This window comes from Kogia breviceps, chromosome 14 (assembly GCF_026419965.1).
Source record: "Kogia breviceps isolate mKogBre1 chromosome 14, mKogBre1 haplotype 1, whole genome shotgun sequence".
Lineage (NCBI taxonomy): Eukaryota > Metazoa > Chordata > Mammalia > Artiodactyla > Physeteridae > Kogia > Kogia breviceps.
The window spans coordinates 82,176,323-82,190,978 of NC_081323.1; the positions used below are offsets into that span (position 1 = coordinate 82,176,323).

Sequence of the window (14,656 nt, forward strand, 5' to 3'; positions counted from 1 at the left end):
TCCAGTGAATTAAATATAACTGGAAGGTCATTCAGAAGGTCAAGTTTTACAGTTCCAACTCTACTTTCCAGAATCAAGTTTAAAGTACAGAGAGAACTGGCTTAGCACATCACTGATCCCTGAAGAAATCCCCAGCACTCATACCAAAAAACGACCTTCCGCAGGGATAACACTGACGATACCTCGCCAATGGCTGTGATCCTGGTGAGGCAGCCCCTCACGGCTGTGCTGTCGGCTTTCTCGACGACTCCTTCTTCCTCCAGGAAAGACAGATAGGTGAGGGTCTCCCTGCCATACTGCTTACAGGCCTCGGTCAGAGCTGCAGAGGCAAGGTGACAGAGTGACAGAGACTTTTAAAGGCCCCCCGCTCCCCGTGCTGTGGTGGTGGCCCCTCACCCTGGTACTTACAGTCGGCAGGCTCTGGCGGGGCTCTAAGGCAGGTGCTGCTGCCATGAAGAATGGTGTCACTGGTCAAGTGGGCCAGGAGGGTTACCGAGTGCAGAAGCCCACTGATATCTGCCAGGAGTTTAAAGGAAACTTTCTCAGTCCTGCTGGAGGGGGAGGGCGGTCACTTTCATACCTCCTTCCTCCCCGCTTTGCAAGTTAGACACACACACTCCTTTCTGGGTGCCTGGGAAATGGTCGCCATTGCCACATTCCAGCGTTTCGGACCCCTGCCCGGCTGTCACTAGTGACAGACCCTATCCTTCACCTCTCTTACCTTCTGGGCAGGCCAGATACTGGCTCCAGCATTTTTCCAGTTGCTCGATGCAGCTGGAAACGGACCTGACCTTGGAGAGTAGGTGATCTGCGAGAGGGAAGACAGGGCAAAGTCAGAGTCAGAGTTGACTCAGCTCGCTTCATCCTTGTTAGTTAAGCTGCCTGACAGATGGCCTTCCCGGTGGGGGGGCCCAGCCCTGCAGGAGCTTCCCTAAGAAGGAGGAGGGAGGAGAGATCGATGGCTACGCTGGTACGTGATTCTCTTACTGTAGCTTCAAAGGCTGTACTTCTGAGGCTACCTGGTCCTTTAGCCAAGAACCACGGCGACGGCATCACGGTCTGGCTTCTGTCCCTCATTTCCCATCACTGCCACTGAATCAAATCCAGGCCTTCCTGTTAAGTCTTTCAAGGCCCTTGGACTCTCATTACTCTTGGGCTCAGACCCCTGGCTCCACGAGGGCTAATCTACACTCACGTTCTGCCCACGACACCATCATTCCCACTGCTGTGCCTCTGTGCACTGGTCCGTGGAGACTGAATTGCATGCACAGGAGTTAAAGTACGGGCTCTTGCGTCTCGTGGCATACGTGTTGTAGCTCCTGGCTCTATCACTACTGGCTGTGTTCTCAGGCCACACGCGCCTGTTTCCTCATCCGACAAAGGAGGAATAATAGTACCACCTCCCCGCATCACAGTGAGGACTCCTGGGCCAAGGCACATAAAGCGCTTAGAATCGTGCCCGGCATATTGCAAGCGCTCGGTCAATGTCAGCTGCTTTTATGGCTATTATTCCCCACTCTTCTTCCTCCTCCATGGCTTTATGTCTCTCCTCTTCCTTCAAAACCCAGCTCATACCATCTCCTGTGGAATCCGCCCACAGCCGCCCCGTGTCCTGGTGTTCTGGCAGTAAATGAGGTACCCAGTGTGCTACTTCGTTTGCAACTGTTGGATTTCCTTACAGACGGGTTCCCCACTGAACAAGATATCCCAGTCCTTCCTGGAACACTTCACTGAATCGAGACCTTTCTAGCTGATAATAAAAATCACCCATCAGCTGTTTCCTCCCATCTGCCTTGTTCTGAACGGGACCTCTCAAGACTACCAAGTCTCCTCTGCTCGAAAATGAGCTGTAATGACATCTGTTCACGGCTACGTCTACGACTTCACAAATGCCCCGGGCCTGGATGCTCTCCCACCTACTGTGCACCAAGGTCCTCCTCTCATCACGGGGGCTCCTCTGACTTTACCACACGCCCTGAGGTCTCTGGGGCACGCAGAGTGGGCCCCGATCATGCCCGTGACCCTGTGGGGATTTTATCATTTCTGCCTCTCCATGCTTCAGGACGATGACTCCCTGTCTAGATCTGAAGCTCATGGCAGCCACCTCTGGATTCAGACCACACTGTTCTCCTTAGAGACACAGAGGCCTGTCTGTTCCTCCTCCTCCCGGCATTCAGAATTGTTATCAGACCTCAGCTCCCAGGATGCATTTCATCAGCGTGATCCACGACCAAAGCGGTAGTTATCACAGCTGGGGGGGGTGAGGGGTGAGAGCTGGGGGGTTTAGAAGATACTACTGCACAGGCCCTGTGCTGCAGAGCTGCCGACTGAATAGAGCTTAGGCGTGTGTGGGGGGGGGGGGGGGCTGGGCGTCCCCACGTGATCCTGACATGCAGCTGGGCTGGGAACCCCTGAGATCAGGGTCTCACGGGATTCAAGGCTGACGCCGAAGAGCACTGGGATCTAAGGATCCGGCACCTGCAAGCCGGGCGAGGGGAAGGGCACCTGCAGATCCGGCGCAGCTGAACAGAGCGGGCTCCTCAAACCGCCTCAGGGCCTCCTGCACCACCTGCTCGGCAGCCCTCCTCGACTCCGCCAGAAGCATTTTTCGTTGGTCCTTCACGAGCTGGCCTACAGATTCCTAGAGATGGTCCAGGGAAGTGAGAGTCGGCCGTAGGCCCCCTGATGAGCCTCCACGCAGCATCCACCTGTGACACAGCTGGGATTCCTGGCACCTTAGCTCGAGCTGCCGCTGATGAGGCCGAAGCCAGTTAGCTTGACACAGAGAAAAAGCCTTTAACTTTGTCCACAGGTGTGTGCCACCGAGCACAGGAGGCTATGGGGATGGACCACGGCAGCCCGTCCTCTACCCTCGGGGAGAGAGTGAGTGCCAGGTGCATCCTTTCTCATCTGCTCTGTGTGCAGCACAGGGCACGCTGGCATTAGGAGCTATGCCCGCAGAACATTCGCCTTCGCGATCCGGCCAAAGGCCCCAAACCCCTTTCACAGCCCCCCCTGCCTCCACGCATACACTGCCGAGGCCCATGGGTATGAAACTGGACTTGGTCAGCCCCAGTGGGTGTCCGTTACTTGCCTGCGTGCTGGACAGTTTGATCTGGGTGTACTCCAACTGTTCCCGAAGAGCGGACAGTTCCTCCTCTCGACCAGCCACAGCATCCACCAGGCTGCCCCGCTCCTTCTCCAGCTCGGCGATCTGGGCGGTCCATTTTGCTTCTGACTGCAGGGCGACCAAGTGGGAAGAGTGAGTTGCTGGGAGAATTAAACTTTTCCCTTTCCAGAGGTCCAAACGCACCACCAGGCCGCAAGGAATCTGCCCCTTCCCGAGGACGCACTGATCCCAGATGGCACCGAGGTGGGCCATGCGCTCATGGTGATGGGTGCTGGGTGCCAGCAACACCAAAGCCGGAGATGGACAAGAACGAATGGGGAAGGCAAAGACAGGTGACGCTTACCTGGGCAGAACTTTCCAGGCTGCCTTGGACAATCTGGAGTTCCTGTTTGCTGGTGGCAAGTTCTTGCTTCAAACTCTCTAGTACTTCCGTCTGTTCTTGGGTCTGAAAGAGAAGAAAAACAGGAGCGCTCCGACCTGGGCAGTGGTTTCACGGGATAAACACGTGTAAAAATTCCCAAGCTATACTTGTGAGGTTTGTATACTCTTTTATATAGAAGCAAGTTTTACCCTGACAAAAAGCAGGGGGAAGGTGAGAGTTCAGAATGTACCAAAATTTTTTTTTTCCAGCTTCAGGAAATGTCAAGGGCGGGTGGGGGGCGGGGGGCAGTTTTAGGGACATTTCCCAAATTTCATGCTTGAGCCCCTAACACTAATTAAAGCAGAATGAGATCTTTAATTCAGGCATCCCAACACCCGGTAGGTATACTGCTGACTCACCCCATCTCACCGTCTTGAAACAATTTCCCTTCTTTGATTTCTAAGTGATGTTTTTCAAAGAGCAGGTTGTGACCCATGAGTAAGAATTCACAGCTAACATTTTTAAAAGAATTCAGTAAACAGAGCTCCCCCCCCCAAAAAAAATCCACATGCATTCACATAATAAGGATAAGTATTGCTCTGTGAAACTTTGATTTCCATTAGATGTATTTTTTTTTTTTTTTTCTTTTTGTGGTATGTGGGCCTCACTGTTGGGGCCTCTCCCGTTGCGGAGCACAGGCTCCGGACGCGCAGGCTCAGCGGCCACGGCTCACGGGCCCAGCCGCTCCACGGCACGTGGGATCTTTCCTGACCGGGGCACGAACCCGTGTCCCCTGCATCAGCAGGCGGATTCTCAACCACTGCGCCACCAGGGAAGCCCCATTAGATGTATTTTTCATTTTGGGTCACAGGAAAGCGTGAAAGCCACTACTCTAAGTGTAAGGCGTTCCATTTTATCCACCCGACATCTCTTTACTCCAATCGGACCTGCCGCCAACCCCATCCCAACTCATGGGAGTTCTGGCTGTGGGTCTTTATAAATGCCACTCCTCTCTGACATCCACCTGCTTCCACTTCAAAACCTCCTCGAGACTCGTCCTAGCTGATGAGCCCCACTCAACTTCAGACCCTTCATCATGTTATGCCTCTAACCCCTTACACATGGGTAACCACGTCCTGTCCCGTATGGTCCCTTGTCACCCTCCCACAGGGCTCTACCTGCTCGTGAAGCAGACGATGAGGTCTTTCAATCTGTGCAGTGCTCAAGGCCCACCTCCATCTCGGACAGACACCCTCCCCCCCCCCCCCCGCCAATTCCCATCTACTTCTTCACTCACCTTCCGCTGGGCCTGGTCACTTATGCGCTGGAAAGAATCCTCTAGCTCTTTTTTCTCTCGTTCCAAATCCACTTGGGCTTGTCTGGCCACAGACACCTGTTTGGTTACCTCTGCATTCTGTAAGAGAAGAACAGTGTCTCGAACTAGCGTATCTCCAGCACAAAGGCCATCTTCCTTCCGGAACAAATGACGGCATTCAGACCGTGAGTGCCCTAGAGTCGGGACACAGACATCACTTTCCCACCTAGAAGGAAGCTGTCATCTTCAGATGCTCAACTCTCAACTATGTGCCAAAATGATAAAGATGGGGGATGATGCTAACGCTAGTGGGGCTGGCACCTAAGGTGGAGCTCGAGATACAAGAGGCCAGGGAGCTGCGGTTTCCAAGAAACGGCGGGGGCGCCAGCCCTGGAGAAGCCACGCGGCGCAAGTCACGTCTCCCCCGTGCAGCGGGGCCTGCACGTGCCGATGGGGGCGGCGAGGGTCCTACCTTCCGCAGCAGGTCGGCGTGGTTCTGCACCAGCTCGCTGTACTTCTCCTTTAGCTTGCTGTAGCGCTGCTCGTTGGCTTGGGCTTTCCCTGTATTGTCAAGGACCAACGTGAGGGGTCTGCACTGGCGGGGCCCCTCTGCCCTCCTTCCAATAAGCCAGAACCCCTAGAAGATAGTCCCTCCTTTTCACAAGCATATATACCTCCTTCTCCCTCAAAAACCCTACTGAAATAAAGCCCCCTGGCAGGTCTGCTTTAATGAAGAATTCACCTAATTCAAATCCCTCCACTGATGCATGCCTTGAGCATTTCATGCTCGGCATTTACTTTTTCAGGGCTTTTGGCTTTTATGCCACGAATTCTCTCAGTCTCCCTCTCCTTCGTCATCCCGTGTAGCCCCATCTCCGTGTTCGCAGCGAGGCCTCGAGTGGGGCTCTCAACCTCCCCGACGCCGATCTGCCCTTCTGACTGGTGACAGTGGCATTCATGACGGCCTCCCGGACAGACTCGAGGCGGGGGCTCTGGCGCCTGGCCTCAGCCTCCATCCGGGGTCTCGCTGGGCTCCGCCCTCCCCGGCCCCACCCTCACGCCCAGCCCAGTGCCAGCCGCTCACTCTCGATCTCCGTCAGGCTCCGCTGAGCCTTCTCCGTGTCCTCTCGCTTCCTCTTGAGCTCGTCCAGCTCGGCCCGCTGGAACTCGCTGTCGTCGGCCGCCTGCTGCCGCAGGTGCTGCTGCTCGGCCAGCTCGGCCTCCAGCTCGCTGATGCGGCCCTTCAGCCGCAGCACGGCTCGGTGGCTCTGAGGGAGGGCCCGGGCATGAGCGCGGGGGGGGGGGCCGAGCGGGGCCGACCTGCCACGCTGCCAGCGCCGACCACATCAACACCTGGGTCTTCCTAAGAAGCCCACTCCCAAGGCCTCACGAGAGTGGAGGCTTCTGGTCACCACAAGCCACCCCCCCAACAACAACAGGGGGTGACGGCAGGGGAGTTCTGGTTCTGTTAGAGGGGCCTGGGAGCAGTGATGGCCCAGCTGGAATGAAGAAGTGGAGGGGACATTTGCCGGTCCCAGGGTAAAGCCTCAGCACCAGACGCTGCAAAGTGCCAGCAGAGCTACAAGTCAAACCTTCTCATCGCCAAGTGAGAAGAGTAGGTCTCTCACCTCACAGCTTCATAGCCAGCTGGTGACCACAATTATCTCCCACTATCACAGGGCCCCTGGAGCGTGGCTTAAATGCTGCTCTCAAGGGTAAGTGCACTGGAAATACATAACGACCTGGGCAAGATGTGGCCCAACAAGGGTGGATGTGAAGCAAATTTAATATTAAAAGCTGTCATGTTCCGGTGAAGCCCAGACGCGGATCAGAGCCCAATTCATACCTCAGTCTTCATGTTTTCCAGCTGTGCTTTCAGCCCACTGATCTCTCCGTACAGTTGATCAATTAAGTGATCCCTGGGAACAGAAGGAGAGCAAGTTTGCTTCCACTGTGCTTCTATCCCTCGCCTTTTAAATGCGAGCTAGGAGACCCGGGGAGGAGGTTAAAAGCCGATGTTAATTTGGGAACAATTCTTTGAAATCCTGTTAAGTTATACGCTATGACCATCAGTGTTTCCAGATACTAATCTACCACCCACAGGTCCATGGGTATTTCAGCCTCATTCGATTTTCCTCTGGGATTTTAAAGGGGCCAGTATTCGAAGGTCAAGACATTTATCGAAGAAGCCCAAGAATTCCTCTTTGGTTGGGTGTGGCAAGTGAGATCATGGCTTAATTTAGCTCTTGCACCACGTGCTTTAACTCTACAGCCCTGACTCACTTCTCGTCCCTGTTCACGCCATTCTGACTGTTGAAATTGAAGGGATCACTGCTGGAGGAGCTGCCAAAGATGTCATCGAACTTGCTGTCGTATGAATTCTGCGGTGACCAGAAAGGAGTAAGGACAAGGTTAGAGACCCAGAGAAGTCAGCGTGGGTCTCACGAGTGACACGTGGGAACGGATACTTTCTTAATCTGGTTCGGGTCCACTTACGGCGCCTCCTAGGGACCGCAGGGCAGCGTGATCAGCCTACGTCAGCGCTTGGGTTAGAAGGTGGCTGAACTTGTCCCGGGTCCTCCCGCCCTCCCCGGGGGCAACGGGAAGGCCCGAGCTTCCTCCTAAGTGGTCCTCACCTGCTGGGAGGCATCCATGTCCATGAGGTCATCCTTCTCTAAGACTGGCTCGCTGTCGGGGGATGAGGCCTCAGCTGGGATCACCACCACGGGGCTGATGTGCTCTGACAGGGCGGAGGCTCGTAGGAAGTTGGGTGGGTTCTGAAAAGGGAAGACAGCATCCTCAAACCCTGCCCACCTGCCAGCCTCTAAGACAGCCTCCAGGACTCAGCGGCTCCCTGGGTGTGGCCGGGGACACTCACCTCTGGCAGCTGAGGGATCTGAATGAGCCGCTTGAAGTACTGAAGGTTGCTGGAGCGGTAGAAGAGATCTTTCAACCTAAGGGTGGAGAAAGGCCTGAGGGCTGCTGGGGGCCTTCACCAGCCCCGAGGAGGGGACACACTGCTTTCCTACTGCCTGCCCAGCCCCCGGGCACAGGCTGCCAAGGAGATGGCCTCCATGGTGCTAGGATGTAATTAGGATGCTGCAGGGAGAGATTATTTATAGCCAGTCCTCACTGATCGGGGGAAGAGTAATTCAAACCACAAAATCCTTTGGAAGAGTAGACAGTCCAAAAACTAATTTCTGCATCACCGTAGAATATATGCTGTTGTTTGGCAGATGTATCTTCCTAGCGATGTTTGGCTTAGAGTAATATTAAAATAAATTTCTGAGGATAAACCAACTAATGATACGAAGAGGGAAGGGAACTTAATTACTACGGTAGATCTCTTTTTAATGAATTCCCCTTATTTGAGCGCTATTTGTTATCTCCTCCACGAGACTATAAGCTTCTAGAAGGCAGAGACTGGGCCCTGCTGAGCTAGGTTTAAAATAGTACCGGGCCAGTCATAAAAAGGAACGAAATTGGGTCATTAGTAGAGATGTGGATGGACCCAGAGAGTGTCATACAGAGTGAAGTAAGTCAGAAAGAGAAAAGCAAATCTCGTATATTAACGCATACATGTGGAATCTAGAAAAATGGTATAGATGATCTTATCTGCAAAGCAGAAGTAGGGATATAGACATAGAGGACAAATGTATGGATACCAAGGGGGAAAGGGGTGGGGAGGGAGGAACTGGGAGACTGGGATGGACACATAAACATTATGGATACTATGTATAAAATAGACAACTGATGGGAACATACTGTAGAGCACAGGGAACTCTACCTAATGCACTGTGGTAAAATGGGAGGGAAGTCCAAAGGGAGGGGAAATCAGTATGTGTACGGCTGATTCATTTTGTTGTGCAGTGGAGGCTAACACAACATTGTAAAGCAGCCATACTCCAATAAAAATTAATTAAAAAATAAAAATACATTGTAAAGCAATTATACTTCAATAAAGATGTTAAAAAAACTTAAAAAATTAAAAAATTTAAAAATAAATAAAAATAAAGTAGTACCAGGCATGGAGGAATTACTCAGCAATATTGCTTGAAGAAAAACCATTTATACTGTGTCCTAATCTTGGATGAATATAGGAATAAAGAAACCCCAATTTTTTCTCTTCCTCAAGTCTCCATTTTGAATCTAAACACTGAAGGCCAACAAAACTGAGGGCACCAGACATATTTTCTGAGATATAATAAAAGAGGGTCAGGGATCTCAGCACCCTCTCTCTGCAGCACAGAATTTTCTCCAGCTTAGCCCAATAAAAGAAACTCCTGGGGACTCATGATAACCCTTCAGACCCAAGGTTAGGGCTGTCCCCGTGACATCGCTGTTGCTTTCCCAGAATTCGGGGACATTGAGGCCTCAGCCGCGTGTCTGTGGAAGAGAAGGGGAGGCGGCACTCACGGGAGATGCTTTTATAAGCATCTCAGAAAATGAAAGGAAATAGAATCACCTGACCACACGTTCCCTGCTTTCTGGGCTGGAGCCAACAGTAATAGGCTCTGCTGCTTTCCTAAGCTACTGGAATTTAACATGCCAGGAAATCAGCCCCAGGGCCTGTCTCCTAGCATTTAATAAGTCATTTATTATAGAATAAACACACGAGGCTTTTCAAACGGAACAAGGAAACCAGGAGGATAGCACAACCCCGAACTTGCCCTCTCTGATTGTTGCTCAGGAACGTGCAAAAGAACCCTCAGCTTGTGGGGGTGGGGCGATGCTTTTTCTGCAGTCACGGGTGAAGAAATTAACAAGGAAAACATCATGCGAATACTTTTCCCGGTCTCCCCTCCTCCCCCCCACACACCGCTCTGTCCTCCTGTCTCTCCCTCCATTCTGTCCCTTCTTCTTGGGGCATGCTTCATTGAAAGATGAGCTGGACTTCTCATCTCCTCACCAATTTTCTTTCCCAAATGCACCAGAATAATTTGCCCTTCTGTCAGACAAGCTCTTCCTCTTCTAGACTAGCTGATTAGCTTATTAATTCATTCAAACATGATTGAACACTATAGGCTTAATTGACTGCTGTGAATCAGGTGCTAGAGATACAATAATGGGCAAGACAGTCAAACAAAAGTCAAGTCATGCTAAGAACTAGGGAGGAAATAAACAGGGTGCTGTGATGGAGAATATGAGGGTGGGGTTGGAGGAGCAGAAGGTAGGGAAAAAGACCCCAAGTGAGGGGCCAGAGACTGTCTTTGTGTGGAGGTGACTGAAGATGACCTGAATGGAGCTGGCCAGGCTGGGAGAAGAGCATCCTGAGGACAGGGAACAGCAAGTGCTAAGCCTCTGAGCGCAGGCTATGTTCCAGGAACTGGAAGAGGACCTTATGTGGCTGAAACACTTGGAGAACTGGAGACAAGGTCACAGATGGCGGGCAGGGGCCAGATCATGTAGGGGCCTTGCAGACCACAGAGAAAGGCTTTGAATTGATTCTCAGTGTAATCAGAAGCCATTGAAAGGTTGTAAGCAAGGGATTTATGTTTTTACAAGGTGGTTCTAACTGCTGGGTGGGGATAGGATTGCAGGGGGCAGGAGCTGAAATCCAGAGCATCCCGTCTATATCGGAGGGTCCTGGTAGACAGCAATGGAAGTTGAAGAGATGGGAGATATGACCAGAGACAAGATCTCTTTGTCAATTATCATCTGAACTTGCTAATAGATTGGACATGGGGAATGAGGAAAATGGTGAGTTCCGGATCTCTGTCCTAAGTGGACGGTGGGCAGCGTTTATTGAGATAGAAGGGAAAGAAAAAGGTTTTTGAAGAAGAGCTAGAGTTTAGTTTGAGATGTAAGTGTGGTATAGTGATGTCAAATAGACCACTGGGGATGTGAACCTGGAATTCAGAGGTAAGGTTCGGCTGGAGTTATATCTTTGGGAGTTGTCAGCATGTATACGGTATAAAACCGTGAGAACTTAGGGAGAAGAAAAACGGAAGAGGATGAAGACCTGGGAATAAAGCAGGATGACTGAATGAATGAAACTGTCATTCTCTATGAGATTTATTAGAGAACCGATAGCTTCCCCAGCCACTGGTAGGTTTGCTGCCATCTTCTTTTCCTTCGCTTTTTAAAGCATTAAAACAGATACCCTCACCCCTCGATGACTTGAAAGCAAGTGCTTCCTGCATGGATTAATTGACTTTATAGAACTTTTAGATTTGCCTTCCTTTCTCTCGCTTAAGCCACTTACTTTGTGAACTGCTCCATGAAGCGGTCCCGGTGGCCTTGCAGGGTGTCGGCTGGAAGACCTGGAAGAAATTGGAAAAGACTAAGAGGGAACAGGAGGACCAGAGGGCAGGCAAGACACAGCGGGAAGGGACCATCCCTCCTGGGGCCGGGGGCCAGCCCGGCAGGAAGGCATTCTTCACCTAGAGTTGCCCTGGGACTGGTAACCAAGAGGGCCCAGTGGGGCCAGAAGGGACTCTGAGGCTACTTATCAGTGAAATCTATCCTTCTGTTTGCTCCTGGACTGCAAGCCACTCTCGGCGGAGCAGGATGGAAGTTACGTCCCTGACTACAGCAGCAGTGACCTGACCCAAACAGCAGCGTGGACCACGGCAGGCCCCAGAGGGGGCCTCTCTCCCAGGGGCTGTGTGGACTGGGCACACTGGGTGAGGCCCAGCACAGACATGAGTCTGGGAGAGACCCAGAGAGCCTGCCAGAGACAGGCAAAGACCGCAGGACTGAGACCCTTGGGTTCAGGGGTATAGGGGAACTCTCTGAACTATCTCTGCAACTTTTCTGTAGATCTAAATCTATTCTAAAAGAAAACGTTTATTTTCAGAAAAGCATATACTGTACGGAGCATCCCTTTTTCCCTGACCACACAGTTCTCGAAGGTCTTGTGTATTGCTCTGCCTTTAAAGAAGGCCTTTAAACCCAAACAACTACCTGTCTGTTATCACAACTCACCACTTTACAGGAGGAAGTGGGGATGTCCTAGTGCACAACTAGTTCTGTAGTATCTCAGGACAAAGTGCATCTGTATTCAGAGCTTCTATGCAACTGCCTGCCTTCTTTTCTTGGGGTTTAGTCTACCCTCTCTGCTTCCTTCAGACACGCCCCCCTGCTCCAAAACCCTGCTAACCCTTGAACATAGAATTCCACCCTCCCTCCCATGAAACCCTCCTAGATTAATGAGTGATGCTGTTTCCCGTGTTCTGGTTTAAATAACCAGATCTACTTCTTGTCAGTGACCTGTTCCAGAGTACCCCTTGTCCTAGGCTTCTGCAATAAGACCTTGCTAATATCCATTTGAGTCTTGATTTTTCTCGGCTTCCCATCATCCATGCACTCTGAATGTGTATACCCTTCACGATGGCCACTTCACAGTGTGACCCAGGGACCACCCACATCAGAGTCCTCTGGGATATGGGAAGCAGCACCCACATACACTGTTTTAAATACGAAGCACATAAACGGAGAAGAACTTCCACAAGACCAGTAGTTTCCAAAATACATCCCGAGAAACTATCCCAAGGATCTGTGGCTAGGGAAGGTGTGGCCTTCCATTTATGTGAGCAGCCCTGTTTTATATTTTACACTTCTCCACAAAAACCCACTTGTACAAAGAGACGGCGTTGATGAACTCTTTGGAAACTGCTGCCTTTGCTCTAGGCCAGGTCTGTTCTCATCTGTGTGGTCTGGAGGGTACCTGACACATATGGACGGAGACGTGGTAGTGCTGGAGGTGGAGGGTGAGGTCCACCCTGAGTCACTGCCCTGGCAGGCCAGGTGCTTCCCTGAGCTCAGCAAGGCTTGGCTCTGCTCGTCTCGTCTCAAGACAGCCTGGAGCTCCAGGGCCTTCTGGATCAGGAGCAGAAAACCAAGGGCACTGGGGGGAGCTGCTTCCCTCCAGGGACAGCCTCAGGCTGTGAACCTCCTTCCGGCCAGAAGTTTCCAGAGACCAAGCCCCGTATACTCACAGGAGTGGAGTTTGAAGAGAAGTTTGACAGTGTAATCATAGAGGTGGCTGCAGTCCAAGATGACCTGGATCAGCGGGGCTAGGCGGCACTGCCCGGCTGTCGTCACTGACACGGAACGGGACATGTCCAGGGAGTTGAACACTAGGGGACAGAAAGGGGAGAGGCAGCAGAGCTAGGAAATTAGAGGCGACCTCAGACGGGAGAAGGCAGGAGTCTAACACACGGGGAGCTGTTCTGTGCAACCATGATCTCATGGAATGAATGCATTTAACCCTTTCAACCCTCCTATGGGGTAGCCAAGAGTATCCCCGTCATACAGGGGAGTCAGTAACTTGAAGGTGGTCACAGGGGAGTAAGTAACTTGAAGGTGGTCACAAAGCCAAGAAGCGGTTTTGCTGAGAGATGGTGAGTTAAAAGCCAGAGCCCCTGTGGCCAGTGACAGCTAGACCGGGGAGCCTGTGGCCCTGGCAGCCAAGATGCTCTGTGTGTCACAAACAGGTGAAATGAACTTGCTCTACTCTGTGCACAGCCCGGCGGGAGCCGAGGAAAGGGATTAACTGGGGGAGCATCCCGAATGCCTCCTTCCGGTCTGAGGAGCTTCATGTCCCCTCCTCCACCTCCCTCCCATACGGGCAGGAAGAACACATCCTCTTTTAAGGTTTCTGATTTAATCGGGAGGTGGGCTCTTGTTCAAGGGAAGCCCTCCGTTTTATGGGGAATCAGTTTTTCAGGATCGAAAGGGGCTTTTTTTTTTCTTTCTTTTTTTGCGGTACGCGGGCCTCTCCTGCCGCGGAGCACAGGCTCCGGACGCGCAGGCCCAGCGCCCATGGCTCACGGGCCCAGCCGCTCCGCGGCACGAGGGATCCTCCCGGACCGGGGCACGAACCCACGCCCCCTGCATCGGCAGGCGGACTCCCAACCACTGCGCCGCCAGGGAAGCCCCGAAGGGGGCTTTTGACAGCCAATCCAGCCCTCTGTCTCAGGCATGAACTTGGTCTCACGGTGATCTTGACCCCGAGAAGCACCCAGTCTGGTGGTGCAATAGAAAACATGTGGGGAAACTATCAAACATTGATCAGAACACGAAGAAGGAAATAATTCAGCCTTGGCTTCCTGCTGGCTTGTCACAAGGTTCTTGGAACACCACAAGGGGGGAAATGCAGGAATCCTGGTGGACAATTGGAGGAGAGGCTGCGAGGACCCAGGGCAAGGAGCAAGGAAGAGGACGAACCATCAGGATCAAGGCTGACGGAGCTCCTTGGGGGAGCCGGTCAACGGAAGTACTGCCCTCCATTCTCCCGGGCTCCAGAGAGCAAGCTGCTCCCACAGACCCCTCCACGTTAACCCCCTGCCCCTTGCCCCTTGCTCCTACACCAAGCAACTAGATGCCTGGCCGTGGACCCAGAGTGCACACCACTGGCCAGGGCTGACTTCCTCCCTGCAGAGGCTGCCCACCACCTCCAGAGACCCTGCACGTGGCTGGCACCGAAAGACTTTCCCTGCAGTCCCTCAGCGAGTGGGACTGCCCCAGAGGAAAGCCCGGAGCCACTGTGTTCGACCTTCCCTGGCTGTACTAGTCCCTGTTAACAGGCTTAGTCTGGCAAGTGAAAGGAAAAAAAAAAAAAAACCAAACGGCTCTAATTAAAAAGCAGCTTTTCTTCTTGACACAAATTAAAAGCAGCTGTCACTGCGAGGCGGCCATCCCCAAATCTCCTGGTTTCCTTAGGCTCCACGCTGGCAAGGAATCCCAGGCTGCTCCATCTCCCGGCCTGCCTGCCACTTTCCAGGAATGGCCCTTGGCATCTAGTAACATCTAGAGCTGTGTGACCCTGGGCAAGTTACTCAACCTCTCTGTGCCTCCAGATGCTTTTCTATAAGATGCAGATGGTTCTAATAGCACATACCTCTTA

The 14,656-nt window shown here is 52.4% G+C and overlaps 1 protein-coding gene across 2 annotated transcripts in view; it reads right to left on the reverse strand.

Annotated features, from left to right (window-relative positions):
• Nucleotides 1–14,656, reverse strand: part of HIP1 (huntingtin interacting protein 1) — a 154,307-nt gene that overhangs the window by 19,751 nt on the left and 119,900 nt on the right. For both annotated transcript variants that reach the window (XM_067013922.1, XM_067013923.1), the window contains exons 8-22: nucleotides 12,747–12,887; nucleotides 11,012–11,069; nucleotides 7,685–7,760; nucleotides 7,443–7,583; nucleotides 7,090–7,187; nucleotides 6,653–6,725; nucleotides 5,891–6,074; nucleotides 5,279–5,367; nucleotides 4,789–4,905; nucleotides 3,474–3,575; nucleotides 3,095–3,238; nucleotides 2,506–2,641; nucleotides 722–808; nucleotides 409–516; nucleotides 183–319 (exon numbers count right to left, since the gene is read on the reverse strand). In XM_067013922.1, the coding sequence (XP_066870023.1) occupies nucleotides 183–319; nucleotides 409–516; nucleotides 722–808; nucleotides 2,506–2,641; nucleotides 3,095–3,238; nucleotides 3,474–3,575; nucleotides 4,789–4,905; nucleotides 5,279–5,367; nucleotides 5,891–6,074; nucleotides 6,653–6,725; nucleotides 7,090–7,187; nucleotides 7,443–7,583; nucleotides 7,685–7,760; nucleotides 11,012–11,069; nucleotides 12,747–12,887 (1,691 nt within the window). The remainder of the gene's footprint in view (nucleotides 1–182; nucleotides 320–408; nucleotides 517–721; nucleotides 809–2,505; nucleotides 2,642–3,094; nucleotides 3,239–3,473; nucleotides 3,576–4,788; nucleotides 4,906–5,278; nucleotides 5,368–5,890; nucleotides 6,075–6,652; nucleotides 6,726–7,089; nucleotides 7,188–7,442; nucleotides 7,584–7,684; nucleotides 7,761–11,011; nucleotides 11,070–12,746; nucleotides 12,888–14,656) is intronic.